At 33.3% G+C, this 25,443-nt stretch overlaps 1 protein-coding gene across 1 annotated transcript; it reads left to right on the top strand.

Annotated features, from left to right (window-relative positions):
• The first annotated feature begins 4,073 nt into the window (after positions 1–4,073).
• On the top strand, positions 4,074–23,737 carry ppp2r2d (protein phosphatase 2, regulatory subunit B, delta). The gene is made up of 10 exons (XM_051124227.1): positions 4,074–4,247; positions 4,467–4,541; positions 14,601–14,698; positions 14,796–14,961; positions 15,452–15,564; positions 17,149–17,326; positions 17,787–17,951; positions 18,764–18,933; positions 19,154–19,245; positions 21,672–23,737. Exons 1-10 carry the CDS (start codon positions 4,238–4,240, stop codon positions 21,949–21,951), a joined length of 1,347 nt encoding a protein of 448 aa, XP_050980184.1. The 5' UTR covers positions 4,074–4,237; the 3' UTR covers positions 21,952–23,737.
• The last annotated feature ends 1,706 nt before the right edge of the window (positions 23,738–25,443 follow it).

The raw sequence follows: 25,443 nt of genomic DNA on the forward strand, positions 1-25,443 counted from the left end.
TGTGCTCACTGAGGCAGTATTTATGTGATCAAAAATACAGTAAAAATAAATAAAATTGTAAAAAATTATTGCAATTCTAAAATATCTGGTTTCTATTGTAATATACTTTAAAATGTAATTTATTCCTGTGATGAAAAGCTGAATTTTCAGCAGCATTACTCCAGTCTTCAGTGTCACATGATCCTTCGGAATATGCAGATTTATATATATATATATATATATATATTTTTTTTTTTTTTTTTTTTTTTTTTTTTTTTTTTTTTTGGGGGGATTCTTTGATGAATAGAAAGCATTTATATCAGTTTTGATCAATTTATTACATCCTTGCTGAAAAGTATTTTTAATAATTCTATTAATTATTATATATAACATTATATATAGTATTATATGTAGTGTTATTTATTTTATTCATATATAAAATGATATAATTTCACAGTATTTTCACATTTTAAATCAAGTTTATGACGTGTCATGTACAATATTCAGAAATAAATGTCAGTTTTGTGTCATTTTTTTATCAGTCTGTAGAACTTGATAAGATTTCTGCCTGTGCTGCACAGATGATGCAAACAATAAGCTATGTTAAATAACCACAACAAAATGCTCCGCCTGCCTCTTATCTGCAGACAAGCAGCACTGCATATGTTAGACACTGTAGTAAATCAGGCTGCTGAAAGCCAACTCAGACCCTTAAATTACTGTTGATGCCTATACGGCCGCCGGGGCAGACGCATTATACACATTTCGGTTTACACAGTGCTGAACGTGATGAACAGTGCAGAGCTGCATTTAAGTCTGCTGGCTTGAGTTAGAGTCTATTATAAAGAAAGGAGTCCATTTATATTTAAATACTGCCATCTGCTGGTCATTAAACCTTTTGTTATTACAGTAAATAATCTTGGCCTACTAAATTAAGGTGCAATCAATCGCTCAGTAGGGAGCTAATGCACAATTGCCTTATTTATTAAATTTTGTGATTGGTTTGGGTGGCGGTCAACCTTACAGGAGCTTTTCAGACCTGAAAATGTCATCACAGACAGATTGCCAGCATCTATAATGTGACCAATAAAAGTCCTAAAGTAATACATGTGCAAATGATTTGAATACATATTCCCAGTGTTTCTGAAGTGGACAGAGGAATTAATCCACCAAAAACTATTTATATATTAATATTTATGAGGATCCCTCAGCTTTGTTGAAAGTTCATGTAAATATAAACAAAACCTAATCCTCTGAATTACACACAGGAATAGCAGAGCAGATTACTGCTGGCCAGTAGCTAATTAATAAATCATCAACTAATTAATTAATTACATATTATGCATTAATTAGGTGGTAGGGAAGCACTCATGTGTACTTGAAATGGCTGCTCACTTATTCTGTTTCTCATTAGGAGTGCGGTACGATGTGTGTTTGGTGCCGTGATAATGGTTCAGGATAATGACTCCCTTTTGCAGGATGTCTCTGTTGATATACACTCTAATTTTGTCCTGCGCAACTCTCTGTAAAACATTGATTTACAGACATCTGCCATATCCACATGAGTCTTGCAAACAGATAAATTATTCATTTGATATTATTCTGTATGCTGTATTTATGTTCTTCAATGAAGAGCCTCTCAAAGACAAGAAACGAGGTAGGCCTACAGTAAGGTATAGATTTGGAATGTTGAATTGGCTTTGTACAGTTACTTGTTGATTTTTATTAAGAGTTTATTGCAGGAGTGCACTGAAAAAAATAAAAAAAACAATTTGTTGAGTCAGCTTAAAATTATTTGTTACACTGCTGACTTAAAAATTTAAGTTCAGTCAACTAAAATAAGTTTATTCAACTTGAAATGTTAAGTTGTACTAAGTAACAACTTAGATATTTGTGTTTGCTAAACTTAACAGATGGGCAAGTAACCCAGCTGCCCTAAAATTTTAAGTTGATTCAACTCAAATATCTAAGTTGTCACTTAGTATAATTTAACATTTCAAGTTGAATAAACTTTTTTTGAGTTGACTGAACTTAAAATTTTAAGGCAGCCAGGATACAAATTATTTTAAGTTGACTCAACAAATTGTTTTTTACAGTGTACATGCGCAGGTTTTTACTCATGTGTTAACCTGCTAAAATTCTAAACAATGAGCAAACTGTTGATATTGTTATATTGTACCATTTTAAAGAAGCCTAAATCCACTGTTTGCAAAACTTATACTTCTTTCAAATTCTCACACAAATATTGGCTCCTCCATGTGGCGAGCCTATGAAATAGCCATAAAACACTACTGAATTTTTTATCATCATATCCAGAGAAAAGGTTTGAAGGGGTAACCGTAGTTTCAAACTACATTTATTGAGGATTTACTTTAAATTTAAAATTAAAATGAATATTAAACTTAATTTGTTGAAGAGCTTACAGAGATTTATGCCTGTGTCAGGGGGGCCCAAACTTGGTCCTGAAAGGCCGGTGTCTTGCAGAGTTTATCTCCAATCCCAATTAGACACACCTGAACCAGGTAATCACGTTTCTACTAGACATACTAGAAACTTCTCAACAGGTGTGTTGAGGCAAGTTGGAGCTAAACTCAGCAGGACACTGGCCCTCCAGGATCAAGTTTGGGCACACCTGGCCTATGTGAATGTAAACTCACAAATGCATTAAAATACCGATGGTTTGATTGAATCAAAAAGCATTTAGAAAGTTTGAAGAGCCCATCATAGGAACTGCCAGCCAACAAATAAATTCTTACATTTTTGTTCATGTGCAACAATACAGAATATGAGTATATAGCACTAGTTAATACCACAAAAACTTCTGATTCACTGAGATTAGAGCTATTTATGAAGTTTGAATGACAACAATTTATGCATATATATCATATATTACATCATATATCAAATAAGAATAGTTTGGGTGATCTACTGTATAAAATATGATATGACATTTTATATATATATATATATATATATATATATATATAATCGCATACTAAAAAAGTTTGAGTTTGCCTAATATATGTGTGTGTGCTGTGTGTAATTATTATAAATACAAGCAATATTTACAAGTGTATTTATTATAATTTATAGAATGTATATTATATATAAATAAAAATATTTTGTACATAAATAATATATTTCTCTTAAATATATACATTAATTTGTGTGCATTTATATATTTAATATATTTTTTATATATTATTTTTTATGTTATTTAATATATATTATATATTTGGGTAAACTATATTAATATTACAATTTATTACACATTTATATATATATATATATATATATATATTACATTAATTTGTGTGCATTTATATATTTACATATTTACATATATATATTACATATTTGGGTTAACTATATTAATATTATAATTTATTACAATTTTTTATATATGTGTGTGTGTGTGTGTGTGTGTATAAATAAATGTGTACAGATATTTAAAAGTAAAAAAATATAGAAATTCTATCTATTCTATTCTACCTGTCTGTTTATCTATCTATCTATCTATCTATCTATCTATCTATCTAAATAAATGTGACATTTTATATCTAAGCTTAAAGGGATAGTTTGGGTGAACTATATTAATATTTACAATTTTTGTTTTAAGAAATTTAAAATAAACGTAGTCTATTGTCCAAGACTGGTTATGCATTTCTGTTAAATATATTTTTTCTTCTATTATAACTTAAAGAACAAAAGTAATTTTTACCACATTTCAAATAATATTCATTGTTGTTGTGGAAATGCCAGTAGCAGTCCTGTCAAATTTAACATTTTATGTATCTCAGCACACACAATCAAATCATATTTTTTTTACACTTGCATAATTTGACCAAACTCCAGCTAGAAATGACACACACTAAAATATTCTGTTTACAAGAGAGATTGAAAGTCTGGGACTGAATGTACTTTACATAAACACAGCTAGCTGTGTAACATTTCAGCTGTCACTCGTCCACTCATCCAACCAAAAAAGCAACAAACAAGGGCGTTTGGCATTTGCGTAACTTCCACAGCTTCTGCGCAAACCTCAGCGCAGCGAGGACGCTCCGGGCGCACGGCGCGCTCGATTAAATGACGTCACTGTGTCATGTCGACGGGCAGTGTGCGCCATCTTGAAGCGAAACCAAATCACGGGCAGATCCCGCTCGCCTCCGCTCGCTCTCATTCCGCGCTCGTTCACACCGTCCGCCCGGCTGAGCTCGAGGATAAGCCGCACTGAAGGCTCGAGGCACAGGCACAGGCGATGATGGCAGGTAAACGCGCCGCGCGGGGGTTTGTGTTGGTAGGCGGGGGCGCAAGCGGCAGCAGTGCGGCCTAAACATCAAACCAGCCCCCTTAACTGACACTAAATCAAACCCACATCCACCGCTTTATCTCAGTATGCATGCTCGGAGTTCTGCGTGATTAAATGCTTCTGCGAGGCTGATCTGAGCATGCATTTCAATGCACTCGTCTTGTTGATGTTGTTGCAGGGGTTGGTGGAGGCAATGATTTCCAGTGGTGCTTCTCCCAGGTCAAAGGAGCCATAGATGAAGATGTTGCAGAAGGTAAATAACGGGTTACATTGCTTTTAAACACCCTTGGGTGAGTATGCATGAGTGATGAACACACTGAACGAGTACTGTGTGGTTAAGCATGCATAGCAAGGTATGATATAAAGAGATGGAGGTGGAAGTGTTGAAGATCCATAAAAATGCACTTTGTCGTGCCAAATATTATAATTAGCTTTAAAAAAAACTTTGAAATTGTATATGGAGGCAAGAACTTTGCATTGCAGTTCTGTAATATTGTTGCTTCACGCATGATAAAATGTCGTTTTATGTAAAACCACCTGCTAAGTGATTAAATATAATAGCCGTAAGGTAAAATGCACAACCAGCTGATCATGGTCGCAAAATAAACACAGACAGCTTATTTTGTTTAACATTTTATCGGCATTTTTGTAGTATTATGATTATTCCATGGTTATATGCATTAGTGTACACTTGAATGGATATGAAATATTAAGTAGAGTTAAGTAGAAATTAAATTAAAACTAAAATTGAAGGTTACTGTTGATGACTCAAGTTGCACTCATAGACGTGTCCTGAATGTTGACCAATCAAATGCTCTCAAGAATGCAAATGCCACTCCCCCTTTATACTACTTAAGGAAAATTACAATTGCAGAATATGGCAAAAAAAAAAAAAAAGTTATACTATAATTCCCCTGTTTATAGTTCACTGTACATTAGGACTGTTTCATCTTACAAGTTTTCTGAAATGTATCTATAAATAAGTAAACGGCGAATCTAATTTGTAAAAAATACACTAATTTAAATGCCTTTCCATAAAGCTAGGTTAAAATTGCTCTATTTTATTGACACATTGTACAGAGCGATATCTCTTTTCATCAAAAATCATGAAGTACTATTTACAACCAGTACAAAAATATAAAAATACATTTTCACACTGATTTAAGGAATAAAATATACATTAGTCTGTATATGAACAGATCTCTTTGTAAAACATTTAGAATATAGATATGAATAAAACCATTAGGTTTGATGTAAGTGCTGCAGAAGTAGAAATTTTTGATTGAGAAAACCACTTTTAAATATATGCATTGTAATTTAAAAGCGTGCATCTCAAAAGTGTAAAATGGAATAAAATTAATGCACAAATATGTATTTTGAATTTATTCTGCCCACTAGACGATAAAAAAGATGTTACGCAAGCAGATGATTGGCTACTTTTTTTTTAAAACAAAACAATATGTCAGTGTAAGCTGGATATATGGCAATGTTTTTAAGCCCATGAAGGTAATTGTTGGGCAGTCAGGGCAGTACAGTAGTATTGTGTATTATTATGTATTATTATGACATGGCACATTGCGGATTGATGGATTGGCCTGCTGGTGGGCGCGTCAGTGAATATTTTTGCTGTTTCTGGGGCTCCTGTAGGGAAGCACATCCTGCCTTTGAAACGGCGGAAAGCACGTTAGACTGGTCCGACCAGCTCACATTATCCATGTGCCGTGTCCGAGAGTGCGCTCGGCTCCATCCAGAGATTAGTGATTGAGGCTTAACGGGGGGTTTTGGGAATACAGATGTGCTTGTGAGTCTTAAAAAGCAAATAGAGATTTACTGTAGCGTTGAGATTGTTCATTCTTATTTTCCTTTTATGTAGTTTTTGCTTTATTTTGCGATTAAATATTAGGGGTGGGCGACTTGTCACTTTATATGAATCAAAATGTAGCTGTTTTATTCAGTTCACAGACATTTGTAAGGAAGTTCAAGGTTGAAACAAAAGTTTTTAGTAACTTAGTTGAGTGTTGTTTGTATGGTGGCAGTTGGGTGTTGATGTTTCTGCCTCGTCCAGCTCTCCGCTTTGCCCTCTGTGAAAAATAAAACAGATTTCTAGGAAACGGACACATGTTGACTGGTGTAATATCATCTGAGCCAAGTGGCCCTTATGTGGTAGAGAAGGTTATTTAGAGATCACCGTTTCGCCAGACTGTGAGGTGTGATTGCGCTGACTGATAATCTTGCTTTCCATGGATTTCTATGGAAATGAGAATTTTTAAAGTTGTAGTGATAAGGATGTATGCGAATTTGGATTCAAAACAAAATTTTCCATATTGAGTGTATTTTTAGCAGACCTTCAGACTGTGCTTGCAGGATGCAAACATAGAATTAAGTGTGCTCTGAATTTCTCACACTCAACGTCATATCTGAGATAGTCCCTGGCTCCTGGCCATCTAAGTAATTCCTAAGTGTGAAGACTTCCGGTTTTATCTGCACTTTCTAGTGGAGCTTTTAAGTATTTGCTGGTTTTGTACGTTTTAGAGCAGGAACCTGAGTGTAAGTTGTTCTTATAGCCTTATAATGTGTTGCATATGATTTATCGGAATGAATGTGCAAAACAGGGATCTTATTGACTCTGGATTCTTATATATATATATATATATATATATATATATATATATATATATATATATATATATATATATATATATATATATATATATATATATATACATTTTGATTAATAGTAAAAAAGTGTTTTCTTTACCAAGAAAGTGTCAAGATTAAAACCACTATTTTTAATAGTGCAAACTTTCACATAGCATCTTTGGGTTATAATAACATTAAACATTCAAATCTAGTTTTTGGTTTTCAAAGATTTATTATAAAAACTGATTATTTTTTCCCAAAATGCAATAAATCCGTTAGGGGTCTACACTTACTTTTCTTTCTATTCTAATTAAAACAACAGAATAAGAATAAGTTGCCAATCAAATGAAATCAGTATTAATAAAATTCATTTGTAAAGAGGTGGCACAAAAGAACGCAAAAGTGGCTTTTAGGTGTATTTTCATATGTTTAATGAGGCTCAGAGATGGCATAGCGCAATCAAATTCATAAACTCTTGTTGCGATTAATGTTTTAAATATACAAGTTTGAACATAGAAATATTAAACTATTTTAACAGCTAAAAAGAAGATAAAAATGAAACTAATATTGCCAGTAGGTGGCGGCAAGTCACTGATTTAATTTCTGAATCATTCATTCATTTGATTCGTTCGAACGGCTGATTAATTCAGGAATAAAGAAAGTGACTCTCTTTATGAATGGGTAATTGATTCATTGACTCACTAGAAAACGCACGTTCATTAATAAACAAAACACCGCTGTGTTTAAATGGAGATGTGCAGCGGCTCAGTTGTGACTTTTTCAAACTATTTTTGATGATGAAATAGAGCAAAATCAACCAATAGTGTTATAGTCAGACAATGTAAGTCACTTAATATTAACTTCTTGTTTATTTAACTGTTGTATTAAATCAGTATCTCATTTACAAACTCCCTTAAAAGTAATTAAAAGCTGTCGCTCATCTTAGTTCATCGCAATCTCACAAAATTCCTTTATAATCAACGAAACTCTCTACACTGCACAACGAATCTCTTATTTACACTCTCTCTACACTTTATGAAAGGATTCGTCAGATATGTCTGTGATACATTACTCAACGCTGAAAACTAGGATGTGTGGTGTATTCAAAGTGCCGCCTTTACTCTTTACAATGTGTGAAATGCTGCGCTGTGATTGGCTGAGCGGATGTATCGCATTTTGCAAAGAAGGGAGACTGGCGTTTGTCGCGAAACGTTTTGCCAACGATTGGAAAAAATATGGACAAAACATGACAATAACAGGGCGGATATCGCATTTTGCCAATACTGATATACTTCAATACTGATTTTGGCAGGAACTCAATTTTGTAAAAAAAAAAAAATGTGTATGTGTGTATATATATATATATATATATATATATGGCAAAATGTTTCGCGACAAACGCCAGTCTCCCTTTGCAAAATGTATGTGTGTGTGTGTATATATATATATGTGTGTATATGTATGTGTGTGTGTATATATATATATGTGTGTGTGTGTGTGTGTGTGTATATATATATGTATATACATATACATACATACATACATACATACGCACACGCACACACACACACACACACACATTTGTGTAAAATGTCATGTTGGGTGTGTGTGTGTATATACAACCACACATACATGTTTGTATTTTAAATGTTTTTGAATATACACAATTGCATATCTACGTATAATAACAGTGTATTGTAGTAAAGAGCAATATTTTTTTTCTATACACATTTGTGCAGAAATGCTATTAATATTTAAAATTGAATTTATTTTTAAATCATGATGGATATATTGTTGTAGTGGCTTGTGCTGTTTCTCTCCCCCTGAAAGAGATTTAAACAGGAAGTGGGTCATTTGTTTGTGGGAAGGTCTGCAGTGCAAACTCCCTAAAGTTTTATGAGGATGTTTATGAGGCCATATTTCATTCGGGATCTCACATGAAGGCTTTGTGTCAAGCGTGCGTGTGTGGAGGGATTCCCTCACAATCCTACCTGTCCAACATGGCCGCGCGGCACCCCTCGCTCACCCTCCCTGCAGGCGAGCCAGCGCCATCCATACCGCAGCTACTCCCAGGCTCTTAAATCTTCTTCTGCTGTCTTGTGTGCGCTGCTGACAGCCACAGCCTGGAACTGTGCTATAATGGCCTCTCTCTACCTTTCAAGATGGGTATGTGTACATTTATTTCCGTCTGCCTCTCACACAACGGGTGCTCCGCTTGTTTTTGAGCTTTGCGAGGTCAGGCTTGGTCTGCTTTTCCTAGCGCTAACGGACTCCTCTGTGATGTAACGTGTTGTTTGGGTTACTGTATGATGCTCTAATATGATCTGGTTTCGGGTGATGCCGATGTCATGTTGCTGTAGGTTGTGGCTGATGACCGTCGTGGACATTAATCGTTAATTTTTGTTCGGATGGTTTATTTACGATGTGGTCACCGTCCATCATGTACCTGCCTATGCTTCCCCCGCTGCTGCTGCGGCTGTTTTTGTTTGTGTTGTGATACAGTACAGTGGTGTTTCCTCTCTGTCTGTATTTACGTCGTCTTCGGATGCACAGAACAGGATAAAATATCAGGATAGTTAATGACCATGGCTGTCCATGCTAAATGAATTAAACAAAAAATGTCCAGGTCACCTTACACCTCAAAAAATTAAGACCTTTTCTTTATTATTATTAAATGTGCATATATTTTGCAGAAATAAAATGTTAAATAACTTAATAAATCAAATAAAAATATTAAAAGTATAAAATAAAATAATAAAAGCCGTGCTGTATTTACTTTTTTTTTTTTTTTTTTTTTTTTTTTTTTTTTTTTTTTTTTGCATTGGACACTCAATGTTTTTGTTTATATTATGAATCTGTGCATAATGTGCATGTAAATATTTAATTTATTTTGTGCACATCTTATAAATTAGTAGTATTCATATTATAATATGGTACTACTTCCCAAAAAAAAAAAAAACGACCAAAAATGCATATCATTTACTAAGTCAAATTTTATTTGTAAATAAATATAAAAAAAAAATACAGAATATTAGTATATACAGAATATTTAAAAATATATATTTTAAAAATATTTATACAGATATTTATTAAAATTTATTTTGTTATCAAAATAGCCTTTATTTTCTTCATGCATCATTATCGTATGTATCTTTATGTTGATGTTGGAGTGAAATATGACCGGGCATGTTCTTGTTGTGTTTTGTGAGGTTCACCCGCTGATGTTTATGAGTCATCAGATTACTCGCTGTCATTGGTGTGACTAGAGATTGATTAATCAGACACAGACTGTCCAGAACGCACACATGGACAGAGACCGAGGACGCTGCTTGTTTATTGCTCATTAGCTGATTCCTTCGACCCAGGATTTCTGTTGGTTTTATATCATAACTAATAGCTTTTTTTGCTTTTTTTGAGCTTCAGTATGCTATCAATCTATATGAATATGTAAGCATCAAAGGAGAACCAAAGGGGAAATTCAGAAAACTTTGGTGAATATTAACCTTTATTGTAGCAACAGTTCAGCGTCTTAAACATGAACTAAACCAGCCACTTAATTTTTTGGTGTCTTTCTAAAATCAGGCTGATTATCGGTCGATCCCTAGTAGGTTAGTTGGTTATGTGTTCATTCAGCTGGAAAAATGATATTTTGAACCAATATCTGTTTAGTGTAAAAATAAAAATTAATCTCAAAATTAAGAATAACAATGGCTCTGACAAAAACTTAATTTAAATGCCTTTAAATGATCTGCAAATCGTTTTGAAAATGGCCAATACCGATAAAATAAAAATGATTAATATCGGTGCCAATAATCATCCAGGCCGTTAATCGTAATTGTCAATCCCTAGTAAGTTAGTTGGTTATGTCTTCATTCAACTTGAAAACTGATATTTTGAACTGATATATATGTCTGGTGTAAAAATAAAAATTGTCAAAATTAAAAATAACAAGGACTCTGACAAAAATTAAATTATTTTATCGGCAAATTGGTTTTGAAAATGACCGATAACCATAAAAATGCCTAATATTAACGCCAATAATTAGCCAGGGTGATAATCTGGTCGATCCCTAGTAGGTTAGTTGGTTATGTCTTCGTTCAACTCGATAACCGATATTTTAAACCGATATATCTGTCTGGTGTAAAATTAAAAATTAATGTCTAAATAAAAAATATCAAGGGTTCTGACAAAAACCTACTTTAATTGTTTTAAAATGTATTTTATTGGTAAATTGGTTTTGAAAACGACGGATAAGCATAAAAATGTTTAAAATCGCAGCCAGTAATCGGTAGATCCCCAGTAGGTTGGTTGGTTATGTCATCGTTCAGTTCAATAACCGATATTTTGAACCGATATCTGTCTGGTGTAAGAAATGAAATTAATAACAAGGGCTCTGACAAACTTTTTTTTAAAAATGCATTTAAGTTATTTTATCGGCAAATTGATTTTGAAATCGATAAGACCGATTTTTGAAACCAATAACCATAAAAATGCTTAATATTGGTGCCAGTAATCAGCCAGGCTGATAATTGATCGACCCCTAGTTAGTTGGTGTCTTCATTCTGCTGTCAAGTTGCAGATCCATGGCTGAACACCTCAAACTCTTTTTTAAAAAAAATAAAAATAATAAAATATCTACGTAAATTCTTGCAAGTGTATGTTATATTCCCACATTAGCTTTGATGGTACTCAACAGTGAACTTTGTGTGAACCATGCTGTTTCTGTATAAACTGAAAACGTATCGCAAGTTGCTTGTCGTCATATCACTATCTAATTTTTTTTAATCATGCTTGTTTTTTAAACAAAATCTGTAGCCAAAACTGTCTCTGAACTGAGACAGAACGCCCTACTGATTCATTTCATTAGGTTAGCTCAGATTTCTCCATTTTAATCTGTCACTTGTCAGCATTTCTCCTCTGATGTAGAGTTTCCTCATCAAATCCACAGTGAATAAACAAATGGGCATTAGTTTTGTTTCAGTTCTATAAATGTACAAGAGGTGTTTGATTATCTCACGTACTGTGTTTTTGGCATGTGAACCGTCGGTTAAATGAAGCCCAGGCCTGTGTGCATCTCTGTCAGCGTTGAGCTAATTGTTGTGTTTCAGGAACACTGAATCATGCCTCTGTTTGTCCCTGTGTCCTTCCCTCCGAGCGAGAGAGATCAGAAGGGTGAAGCAGCAGGGGTGGAGAGAGGAAATGATCCACACTGAGCATAGATCTGTTTTTACTCCAGTTTGAGCTTCAGGATAAAACATCTAAACTTAAATGTGTATGAAGATGAGAATAGTGCATCTTTGATGAACTATTGTTGGCATGAGCAATGATCAGATGCACAATAAGACCAGGAAGAGGCATTTAGAATGTCAGTTTTGTTGTTGAGTGAATAAAATGCATTTGGAAAATAGATTTGTTTTTATTCCGTTCTGAGCATAAAAGCGTCTAAACTTAGCATGCATGATGAGAAGACTTGAATTATGAATATTGATCAGATGCACAAGGTGATGCATTTAAAATGTCAATTTTGAAGTCATGCTTTCTGCTTTCTTGCAGAAAGCATAGAACGTGAATGAAATGGATTTGGAACATAGATTTGTTTTTGTTCCATTCTGAGATTAAAGCATCTAAACTTAAGCATGCATGAAGATGAGAGGTGAATAATGAATGTTTTATGAAATATGTTAACATGCAACAATCAGCCTTGCACATTAAGACCAAGAAAATGCATTTAGACAGTACCTTGGGTCAGTTTTGGTGTCTTTCCTAAAGCTGTGCATGTTGAACGTATAAAATGGATTTGGAACGTAGATTTTTATTCCATTCTGAGCTTAAAACATCTAAACTTAAGCATGCATGAAAATGATCTTGAATAATATAACATGTAACAATTAGTCTTGCACATTAAGACCGAAAACGTGCATTTAGAAAGTAACAGTTTTGATGTTAAAGCTTTCTACTATCATTAAGCTTTACATGTATGTGTATAAATGTTACATGTTGAATGTATAAAATAGATTTGAAACAGATTTGCTTTTACTCCAGTTTGAGTTTAAAATATCTTAAGCATGTATGAAGATGCATGCATGAAGAGATTTTAATTATACATTTTTGATTAAATATGTTGGCATAACATGCAATGAACCATCTGGCATCTTGCTGTGCATGAAATATAAATTAAACATGAAATAGAGCATAGATTTGTTTTTATTCCATTTTGAAGTTAAAACTCAAGATGATTTAATGCATTCAACAATATTTTTGCATTCAACAATGAATTTATAAAGTAGATCTGACGCCAATTTTTTACTCCAGTTTGAATTTAAAATATCTTAACTTAAGCGTGCATGAAGATGCATGCATGAAGAGATTTCAATTATAAATTTTTGATGAAATTTGTTGGCATAACATGCAATGATCCATCTTGCACATTGAGATCAAGAACATGTATTTAGAAAGTCTTTTCTTTTAGTAAAGCTTTCAACTTTCTTGAAGCTGTGCATGTTAAACATGAAATGGGTTTAGAACAAAGATTTGTTTTTATTCCATTCTGAGCTTAAGCCATCTAAACTTAAGCATGCATAAAGATGATGCTTGAGTAATGAATGTTTGATGAAAGACAAACATTTGTTTTTTGCATGATATGCAAAGATCAGTCTTGCACAATAAGACCAAAAACGTGAATTTATAAAGTCAGTTTTGGTGTCATAGCAATCTGTTTTCTTAAAGCTGTGCTTGTTGAATGCATGAAATGGATTTGAAATGTAGATTTGTTTTTGCTCTAGTTTGAGGTTAAAATATCTAAACTTAAGCAAGCATGAAGATGAGTCTTGAAATTGCATATTTGATGAAAGACAAACATTATTTGTCTGCGGCATCATATGCAATGATCAGTCTTGCACAATAAGAGCAAGAACGTGAATTATAAAGTCCGTTTTGTTTTCAAAGCTTTCTACTTTCTTGAAGCTTTGCATGTTGAATGTATAAAATAGATTTGAAACCAATTTTTTACTCCAGTTTGAGTTCAAAATATCTTAAGCATGCATGAAGATGCATGCATAAAGAAATTTCATTTATAAATTTGATGAAATATGTTGGCATGCAGTGATCCATATTGCACATTAAGACCAAGAACATGCATTTAGAAAGTCTTTTCTTTTAGTAAAGTTTTCAACTTTCTTGAAGCTGTGCATGTTAAACATATGAAATGGGTTTAGAACATCGATTCATCTAAACTTAAGCATGCATAAAAATGATGCGTGAGTAATGAATGTTTGATGAAAGACAAACATTTATTTTTTGCATGATATGCAAAGATCAGTCTTGCACAATAAGACTGAAAACACATTTAGAAAGTTTTGGTGTCAAAGCCATCTGTGCATATTGAATGTATGAAATGGTTTTGGAATGTAGATTTCTTTTTGTTCCAGTTTGAGGTTAAATATCTAAGCATGCCTTGAATATTGGTATATAAATATAAAGTCTTGAATATTGCATATTTGATGAAAGACAAACATTTGTTTTTTGCATGATATGCAGTGATCAGTCTTGCACAATAAGACCAAAAATGTGAATTACAAAGTCAGTTATGGTGTCAAAGCTTTCTACTTTGTTAAAGCTCTGTATGTTTAATGTATGAGGTAAATAATTATCTTTCTTTCTTTTGAATTTATAGCGGACATTATCTCAACCGTTGAATTTAACTATTCTGGGGAGTTACTAGCCACAGGAGACAAAGGGGGAAGAGTCGTCATATTTCAGCGAGAACAGGAGGTGATGCAACCCAAGTATTTTTATTGCATTTAATTTTTTTTAGGAAGTGTGATTCAATTGGTGTGTTAACTTGTGTGTTCATTGTTTCTCTTCATAGAGTAAAAACCGCCCATCCTCAAGAGGGGAATACAACGTGTACAGCACTTTTCAAAGTCACGAGCCTGAGTTTGATTACTTGAAAAGTTTAGAAATCGAGGAGAAGATCAATAAAATCAGATGGCTCCCGCAACAGAACGCTGCACACTTTCTTCTGTCTGCAAACGGTATGAAGAGGAAATTGAGCTCCATTTTTTGTCTCTTGCACAAAGATGCATTGTTTTAACAACATATTACAGTGGTTTCTAAAGGATCATGTGACACTATAGATTAGAGTAGTGATGCTGAAAATTCAGCTTTGCGTCACAGGAATAAATTGCACTTTAAAAGATATTCAGATAGAAAACGGGTATTTTATATTTTACAATATTCCTGTTTTTACTGCATTTGTATATCAAACAAACGCAGCCTTGGTGAACATTAGATGCTTTCAAGAACAAAAAAGTACCAACTCCAAACATACGAATGGTGGCGTATCTATAGCTGTTTCAACATTATTTGAGCTGCTTACCTAGACAGACAATGACGTATTTTGCGCTGATGAAAGGAAAATGTGGATGCATTTTGGCTCCATTTCCGCTCTCTAGGTTTTAGAAAGGAGCTTTGGATGTGCAAATTCTTTTTTTGTGACTTGTTTTTCTTTTTGTGTTCTCAAAGACAAAACCATCAAACTATGGAAGATCAGCGAAAGGGACAAACGAGCAGAAGGATACAATCTTAAAGACGAAGACGGACGACTGCGAGATCCATTTCGAATCACAACACTACGGGTTAGTCTGTCGCATCTCTTCCAATGGCATTTTGAGTTGCAGGTGCAGCCAGTGAAGGTTAGCTGTGCAGTGAAGCACTGGTTTTTAGTTAATAAATATTTAATAAGATTTTAAGTCGGATGTTTCCAGAACTTGCAGTCTGTGGAGGACATGCCATGTGATGTGGGTGTACAGTATACACCCAGCTGTCAGTGGGGCAGGACTGCATAATGCTATTTACACCTGAGTGATGAAGAAATAAGTACAAAAGGGATGTGTTTCAGACAAGTCAAGACGAGGATGCATAACAGCGAATCATAATTTCATTGCAGCCTTTAATATTGGTTGATGTTAACTCATGAATATGGCATTGTTCAGTGTTGGTGCCATGGTTCCTTGAGTAATGTTTACCTATAAATGATTTAAATGTTAATCAAAAATAATTGATGTAAATGTTTTGTTCATTGGTAATTTGTTAATCAGAGTATGGAAGCCTGTTTCTGCCACTGAATTAAAAGGTTATTGTGACTTTTCTTTTTTTCTCAAAAATGTGATACGAACTTGCAATTCTGACTTTTTTTTTTTTTCTGAATTACAAGATAATTAACAATTTACTTTTTTCTCAGAATTGTGGGATATAAACTTAAAATTGTGCTAAAGATATAAAAATGAACAATTCTGACCTTTGTCTTGCAATTCTGACATTTTCTCAATTGCAAGTTTATTTCTCACAATTTTGATTTTATTTATTTTTTTCTCAGAATTGCATGATTCTAAAAAAAACAAAGCCAGAATAGCAAGATAAAAACTCGCCATTCTGACTTAATTGTGATATAAACTCACAATTTTTTTTCATTTTATTTTATTTTATTTTATTTTTTTTTAGAATTATGAGATATAAACTCACATTTTCCTTTTTTTCTCAGAATTGCGGCATATAAACTCAAAATAGCAAGAAATAAATTCAAAATTGCAAGATAATGTGCTATTCTGACCTTTTTCTTGCAATTCTGACTTTTTTTTTTTTTCCAGTGATTTTTGACTTATTTTTCTCAAAATTGCGTGATATAAACTCAGTTTCAAAATACAAAGTGTGTATATCTTTTTATTTATTTATTTATTTATTTTTTTTTTTGCAGGAAAAAAAATCTAAATTGTGAGATGAAAAAGTTGCAATTTTTATTTTATTGCATTTATTTAAATTTTTATTTATTTATATTTTGTATTATTATTATTATTATTATCATTATTATTATTATTATTATTAATTATTTTAATCTGTGTTGTAAAAAGTTTTAAAACTAATAAATAAAAAAAAAAAGTAAAATCATAGTCAATAGTTTTAAAATAAAACAAGCAAAAGAAAACACTTACTAAAAGATTAAATATTGTATTTGTCCATCAACCATTGCAATTAACCAACATAGGAGAACGAGCAAATGTGTTTATTGATTATTGAAATATTAACTTAAAAACTGAGGATTTCAAGAACATTTTAGGTCGTATATTTATTATTATTATTATTATTATTATTATTATTATTATATTTTATTTATTTGTTTATTTTAAGTTTAATATCTCATTAACTCTCTGGTTGTTTTCCAGGTTCCTGTGCTGATGCCGATGGACTTGATGGTGGAAGCAAGCCCACGCAGAATATTTGCAAATGCACATACATATCACATCAATTCCATTTCAGTAAATAGTGATTATGAAACATACCTTTCTGCAGACGACCTCAGAATAAACCTCTGGCATTTAGAAATCACAGATAGAAGTTTTAGTATCCTTTATGCAATCAGTGACGTTCCCCTCCCCATTTTATTGAAACATGTCCTCCCATGTGCATATATGCTAAAATAGTAGTCATGGTTTAATTTTTAATAACAATTTTCTGACTTTTTTTGGGATGCACCTTCAAGACTTCTATGTAAACATCCCCTATGCATGTGAAATGGGGTATTATATTTAGGTCTATATGATTTAATCTATTAATCTCTTACACTGCGATAGGTTCACAATACAATAAGTTATATTTTACTGTAAAACATACATATTTTATTATGAGTGTTGAGACATTGGCAAATATGAATATATTTAAAACGACTGCAACTCCAATCGTCTTTTTCAACTGATTCTTCAAAAGCCAAATCTCAAAGGAATGACCAAGACCTGCATCTGTGAAAACTTTAAAGTGTGTTTGAATTATTTCTGTTGCTTTCCTTTACCGTTTCCCCCCTCAGACATTGTAGATATAAAACCAGCCAATATGGAGGAGCTGACGGAAGTGATAACAGCGGCCGAGTGTCACCCACACCAGTGTAACGTCTTTGTATACAGCAGTAGTAAAGGAACCATCCGCCTGTGTGATATGAGGGCCGCCGCGCTCTGCGATAGACATAGCAAATGTGAGTATTTTAAGTCTCTCCAGTCTGTTGTTTTGGGGTTTTTTTTCCCCAGTTGTCTATTTTCCCCCTCTTTTTTTCCTTTGATATTCTTTATTTTCCATCAGTTGTAGTCTGAACTCTCTACGTAGGAATGTTCCCTGACGCAGTGTCCTTTTCTCCTAAAACACGATCAGACTCTCTCTCACTAAAAGGCCGTGGAAAGTTCTCGTTTTGTCTGTTTTTGCCGTCCAGTGTTTAATGTCAGCAGGGCCTTGTGTTATGTAATCACTGGATTATGTAATTAATCGAGTGCTGTGTTCTCAACTTGGACCTCACTCCAGAACAACAAAGCAAAACGTCAAACTCTCGCCGTTTACTTCCTGTCAAATAAAGCTAGTTTCAAAACAAGCTGCAAATGCATAAAATTGAAGTGTTTGGATGAATTAAATGGAGTGTTAGTGTTTTCCTTTTTCATTATATACACAATTTAATCCTTTATTTTTAGGAGATTTTAGCAAGTATTAAGTAAACGGCTATTCTTTACCAAAAGGAAATGTGATAGTATGATTTATTCTAGGATAAACATTTTGGCACTTGGCAGTTTGCTGTTGTTGATGGGGCTCATTTGTGGTCCATTGGTCCAGACTAGAAATGGGAAGTAAAGTGCATTGTGGGGATATTTACATGCACTACTGTTCAAACGTTTGGGATTATTAGTAGTAGTATTCATTTTATTTATTGTTTTTTTATATTTTTTTTTACTCAAACAGCCTTTAACGTTTCTGCTGCAAGTCTGAAATGTCATCAAAAATATTGTTTTTATTCCTTCAAAGTTTTTGAGGAGCCGGAAGATCCCAGCAGCCGGTCGTTCTTCTCAGAAATCATCTCCTCCATATCTGACGTCAAGTTCAGCCACAGCGGTCGATACATGATGACCCGCGATTACCTCTCCGTTAAGGTCTGGGACCTGAATATGGAGAATCGGCCCGTAGAGACCTACCAGGTACAGTAGAGATTGTATTATTGCAACAGCTGACATTCCAGAGCTTGTACCGTCATGTTTTCTGAACATGGTGTTTCACGTCTTCTGTTAATACATTCTTTAAATACTGCCTGCTCCTCCCCGAAGTTTCACACGCTGCTTAAATGTTTTATTTTGCAAGTGATATGACCATTTCTTTTGTTTGATTTTGTTGCTGATTCACATGTTTTTCTGTTTTTAGGTACACGAGTACCTACGTAGCAAGTTGTGCTCGCTCTACGAGAACGACTGCATTTTCGACAAGTTTGAGTGCTGTTGGAACGGTTCAGATAGGTACGAAATCATATTTAATAAGGGTGGATTCTGTGCTCCCAGAGAATTTTATTCTGTCCCATTACCACAGTCCCACATTTTTAAGATGCTGATTGTTCCCAATAATGTGACTAGAGGAGGAAAATATTTTTGTGTTTTAGCTGTGTTGGAAAGGCAAACTCTGACAAAATAATATCTGAAATTAATAATATATAATATATGTGACCCTGGACAATGAAACCAGTCATAAGTAGCATGAATATATTTGTAGTAATAGCCAAAAAAAACATTGTATAGGGCAAAAATTTTATGCCAAAAGTCATTGGGATATTAAGTAAAAATCATGTTCCATAAAGATATTTTGTAAATTTTCTACCATAAATAGATCAAACCTAATTTTAATTACTTAATAAAGTTGTTTTTTTTTTTGTTTTTTTTTTTAATTACTTAATAAAGTAATATGCATTGCTAAGAACTTAATTTGGACAACGGATTTTCCCGTTTTCTTTTTTTTTTCTTTTTTTTGCACCCTCAGATTCCTGATTTTCAAATAGTTGTATCTTGCCCAAATATCGTTTATACTAACAAACCATACATCAATGCAAAGCTTATTTATTCAGATTTCAATTTTCAATTTCAAAAAATTGACCCTTATGACTGGTTTTGTGGTCCAGGGTCACATATATAGTTTTCTTTGCCACTATATTTTCTAAATGTTTTTTTTAATTTTTTATATATAACAGAAATCTTCTCTATATACCATTTAAAAAAAAAATATATATATATATATATATATATATAACAGTAATCTTCTCTATATACCATTTAAAATATATATATATATATATATATATATATATATATATATATATATATTTTATTTTATTTTATTTTATTTTATTTTATTTTATTTTATTTTATTTTATTTTATTTTATTTTATTTTTATTTATTTATTTATTTATTTATTTTTTTAAATGGTATATAGAGAAGATTTCTGTTTTACCTGTGTTGGATAACCTGTGAAGATAAACATTCTGGCAAAATAATATATGAAATTAATAATATAATAATAATAATAATAATAATAATAAAAGCATTGGCATTACATTTTATAAGTAAATAACTTATTTAATTAGCAATTAATACAATTATTTTCTTTTTGGTTATAATATATTGAGAAAAATAGTGTTGAGAAGATAATGGCCTAGTTTCATAGACGGGCCTTGTACTAAGCCAGGATTAAGCCATAGTTCAGTTAGGACATTTAGGTAATTTTTATTAAACAAAACAAAAGGCACTTATATATTTCAGTGCAATTTTCTTAAAACAAAAAAAATAAAAAAAATGTGTGTGTGTGTGTGTGTATATATATACACTGTGTGCAGAATTATTAGGCATGTTGATATTCTGGTATTCCCAGAATATTCCCTGATATTCCCAAAACTTACTGCCAGATTTTAGAAGATAAATTCTTGAATCAGAGGTACAAGAGGATGTGATGCTTGTCCTTCAAGAGTCACTCTCAACTTATCTGTCTCTAAAGCATATAAAAAAACTGTCTTCATGTATTTCACAAGACGTCAGCTTGTTATTCTTATTAAGTCAGGGGCATTTTTTAGGATTTTTTACCAAGCAAAGTCTCTGAGAACCTGACACATTGTACTTCTGAAGACTCCAGGTAGGTTGCAGTTCTGGAAAATGGTGGCGCTGGAGAACTGGAAACGGTTCCTGATGGTGTCACACCTAATTCTTCACCTTAATTCCTAATTCTTTTGCAGTTAACATGCATCTTTTCTTCTCCACCTGTTTTTTCTGACCATGCAGACTCAACAAGCATTTCACTGTCCAATGGTCAAGCCTTAACTTTGCAAATTCTTGTAATGCATTAGTATTGCATTCTTCTCATGGGCATTTAATAATTTGGACTTTTCAGTCTGGGTTAAATCTCTTTTTTGGCTCATTTTAGCTGTAAACGAAAACATGCCTAATAATTCTGCACACCTGAATATAAGGAGTTTTTCACTTCCAGCCTTCACGGACAATTATATATCACATATAAATGATTAAACACAAAATTAACAGTAGTTATTAAGACTGATGTGGTTTGGAATTGGTAAAATGTGTTTGGAAAAAAAAATATGACCAGAATATCAACATGCCTAATAATTCTGCACACAGTGTGTATATATATATATATATATATATATATATATAAGATCGGTAACCTTTTTTTAACCTATTATGTAAATACAAAAAGCAAGTGCATTACAACCTGCCTGAATCAGCAACATTGGCTCAGCCAAAGGCTTGACTGTAATTGAAAACAATCCTTATTTTCCATTTGGTGGTGCAGAAATTAGTCAGTGGACAGGCAACCTAAATAAATAAATGACTAATCTGTATTCTTTTCCTCTCTCATCGGGTTCCCGCCTTCCCTTCTTCTCAGTGCCATTATGACGGGTTCCTACAACAACTTCTTTAGGATGTTCGACAGGAACACGCGCAGGGACATCACACTGGAGGCGTCGAGGGAGAACAGTAAACCCCGTGCCATGCTCAAACCCCGCAAGGTGTGCACCGGCGGCAAACGGAAGAAAGACGAAATCAGCGTGGACAGCCTGGACTTCAACAAGAAGATCCTACACACCGCCTGGCACCCGAAAGAAAACGTCATAGCTGTGGCCGCCACCAACAACCTGTATATATTCCAGGACAAACTTAATTAAAAAAAAAGAGAAAGAAAGAGAATGATTTAAAAACCAAGAAGAAACAAAAATCAAGAAAAAGAAACATCCCCTCCTCCCCGTTTTTCCCCCCCCGCGCGCAGGTCGGAGGATGCTCAAGAAATCTCGTACTTTGCAATGATAAGCCTAGTTGTTAAATCCGTAAGAGAATTATGGCCCTGTTGTCATCCCGACAAAGAAGCGAAGCACTTGTGTTTTTTCACACATAAACCAGGAAGCTGAGAGACATACCGTATATTTTGGAAAAAAGGCGTCTGTAATTCACGACGACCCTAAAACAAAAAAACAAGGAGAAGGCCGATATCAACCAACCCTCCAGCCACACCAATCGACATTGAGGCTAGACCCACTTCCCAAAAGTCATACATGTATTCGTCTTTCGGCTGAGCCTTACGTTTTTATGATTTGATGACCAAAACGCTCCAGGATGAGTAACGTCTCGCTGTCAATCGTATGTACTCGCTGTTTTCGAAATTCAGGCCTTCATGAGCGTTTGTTTAATGCCTGTTAACATTCCTTCCCCTGGCCCGACTCTCAGGCCTTGATGTTCTACCTTTTAAGCACTTAAAAACAGGTCTCCATTTTGGTCAGTGGACAGTTCTGTTTCTTTTTCCGTTTCTTTCGGTTTTATTTTTGTTCTGTTTTTATTTTATACTTCTTTTTTCTTGTTTTCTCATGCATAATAATATCTACTCACTGACTGTATCTATATATTACACCATCTGGTGTCAAACCACTTAATAAAAGTAACATAACTACAAAGAGAAAGCGTTTTTACATTATGAGCAGGTATGTATGATTTTTTTTTTTACGTTCTATATTTGCATGTAATCTGCATATGTAGATCTGGAGCGCCAGTGGTTAAAATGTGAAATCATCCTGCTGAACCCGTATCGGCAGCATTATTGGGGAATTCGACCCAAAAACTGTTGAAATGACTTTAAACGACCTGATTTTTAATTTTATGAACACAGCACTTGCAAACCAAACGTAATTCCCTTATAATGTTCTGGTTGGGAAGCAAATCTCCGTATTGTACTACTTGAATTTGCAGTTGCACTGTTTGATTGAGGACATTGGCCATGATAAGCATCAGTATTGCCGTCTGTTTCGCTGTTTTGATATTACGTTTTTCTTTTTTTACTTCGTAAAGGGATTCTACCGCCTTAAGTCTGTATGTCCTATAATAACAATAGATGAACTCAACATCCCGTCGCCCATATGACGCCCGGCTACCTTCTACATGCATTATCTTTTTTTAATTTTAGCACTCCGTTTGTCCGTTCATGTGCTGCTACGGTTTGTGCGGCTTAGTATTTGGACACTAATATATGAGATATCGTACGGTCGGTGACGGCCGTCGCCGAACACTCAAATCGAACCCGACGTGTTCAGTGCCTCGAGACAAAACTGGCTTTCCTCCAGTCAATCAAAGTTAACGGATCACATCCTGATGTCGAGATGGAGAAATACGGATTTATTTCGCATCAGGATGCGGTTGACAACATACAGTTTGTGTGCTGCTGAATTTTGACATGCGGCTGCGAAACTGATGTCAAAATGACAAACGTAACTTAACGGTTGACAAGTACAAAGTTGTTGTTCTAGCTGATTGTGACGCTCTTAAATCTGGGAACTGACAGGTCGGATACGTACTCACAGACCTTGTTCCTTGTTAAATGATGATGATGCTAACATTGTGAAAGTGTACACTTGTTTGATTATTTTTGACCAAAGTTAAATAAAATTTTAATTGTGTTTATCTGAATCGACACACTGCCCAACACTTATTCACATGACTTTAGGTAGCCTGTAGCAAACTTGTTTTTTTGAAATGTACTAGCATGTTTGTGCATTAAATACGGTTCATCTCCAATTTTCTCTGAATGCGGAATTGTCCGCTTCGTAACGGTTGGTTTGGTGTTTCTAGTCAGATTAACGCACATTTTATTATTTTGTTATATTTTAAAAGTTTAATTAATTCAGTCGTTCGTTTACGAAAGTATTTTAGTGCCTCGTTAAAAATTAAAAAAATCTAAGATTACAAGATTAAAGTCGAAATGTTTTGAGAATAAAGTTGAAATATTTCAAGAATAAAGTCGAAATGTTTCAACTTCTCCCGGTGCTCTCAATCCGGGCCATTTACATGCGCAATATAGGCTATACTCTCAAAAATGTATAACTTTAATTTCTACGATTTAAATTCTCAAAACATTTTGACTTTTTTCTAAACAAGTCGACTTTATTCTTATAGTATTTTGACTTTATTCTTGTAATATTTCAACTTTATTCTTTAAATATTTCCACTTTTATTCTCATAGTATTTCGACTTTATTCTCATAATTTTGACTTTATTCTCGGAATTTCGACTTTATTCCCGTAGTATTTCGACTTTATCCTTGTAATATTTTGACTTTATACTCTAAACATTTCGACTTTAATCTCATAGTATTTCCACTTTATTCTCATAGTATTTTGACTTTATTCTCGAAACGTTTCGACTTTATTCTCCTGGTATTTCGACTTCCAGTATTTAGGCTTTATTCTCATAATATTTCAACTTTATTCTCAAAATATTTCGACTTTATACTCTAAACATTTTGACTTTATTCTCTAAACATTTCGACTTTAATATAAAATAAATGTTTAAAATAAAGTCGAAATTATGAGAATAAAGTCAATGTTTCAACTTCTTCTGGTGCTCTCAATCCTGGATCCACAATATAGACTATATTCTTAAAATATTATAACTTTAATTTCTACGATTTAAATTCTTGAAACGATTTCGACTTTTTTTCTCATTGTATTTCGACATTATTCTTTTAACATTTTGACTTTATTTTTGTAATTTCAACTTTATTCTCAGTATTTCAACTTCATTCACGAAACATTTCAACTTTCTCAAAGCATTTTGACTTTATTCTCGTATTTCAACTTCTTTTTCATAATATTTTGACTTTCTCTACACATTGTGACATTAATCTCGTAATCTTAGATTGATTTTTTTTTTTTTTTTTTTTTTTTTTTTTTTTTTTTTTTTTTTTTTTTTTGGACACCAAAACGTTGTTCTTGTAATATTTCGACTTTATTCTCATAATTTTGATAATTTTGAAGTTATTCTCCAAGTAGTTTGACTTTGTTCTTGAAACATTTCAACTTTATTCTTGAAACATTTTGACGACTTTCTCATAATATTTTAACTTATCTTAGATTTATTTATTTATTTTTTTTTTTTTTTTTGGCACAAAAACGCTGTTGTGATCTTTTTACCCTATTTTAACATGAATTTCTATGGAGACCGGAACACGAGAGCATCTTAACGGAAGTTAGATCCATCATGGCGGCGCTCATCAGTTACTCCGGGGAAAAAAAGGTGGATATTGCCGGTTTAAACAGTATGTGACTGTAGTGATAAACTGTTTAGCTACACTCCTGTTTAAATGTTTGGGGTTGGTAAGATTATTTTTGAATAGG

This window comes from Labeo rohita, chromosome 12 (assembly GCF_022985175.1).
Source record: "Labeo rohita strain BAU-BD-2019 chromosome 12, IGBB_LRoh.1.0, whole genome shotgun sequence".
Classification (NCBI taxonomy): domain Eukaryota; kingdom Metazoa; phylum Chordata; class Actinopteri; order Cypriniformes; family Cyprinidae; genus Labeo; species Labeo rohita.

Coding starts and splice junctions, on each gene's coding strand:
- ppp2r2d (XM_051124227.1), top strand. Junction 4,542..14,600: donor AGATGAAGATGTTGCAGAAG/GTAAATAACGGG, acceptor TTGAATTTATAG/CGGACATTATCTCAACCGTT. Junction 17,952..18,763: donor CTGCGATAGACATAGCAAAT/GTGAGTATTTTA, acceptor ATTCCTTCAAAG/TTTTTGAGGAGCCGGAAGAT.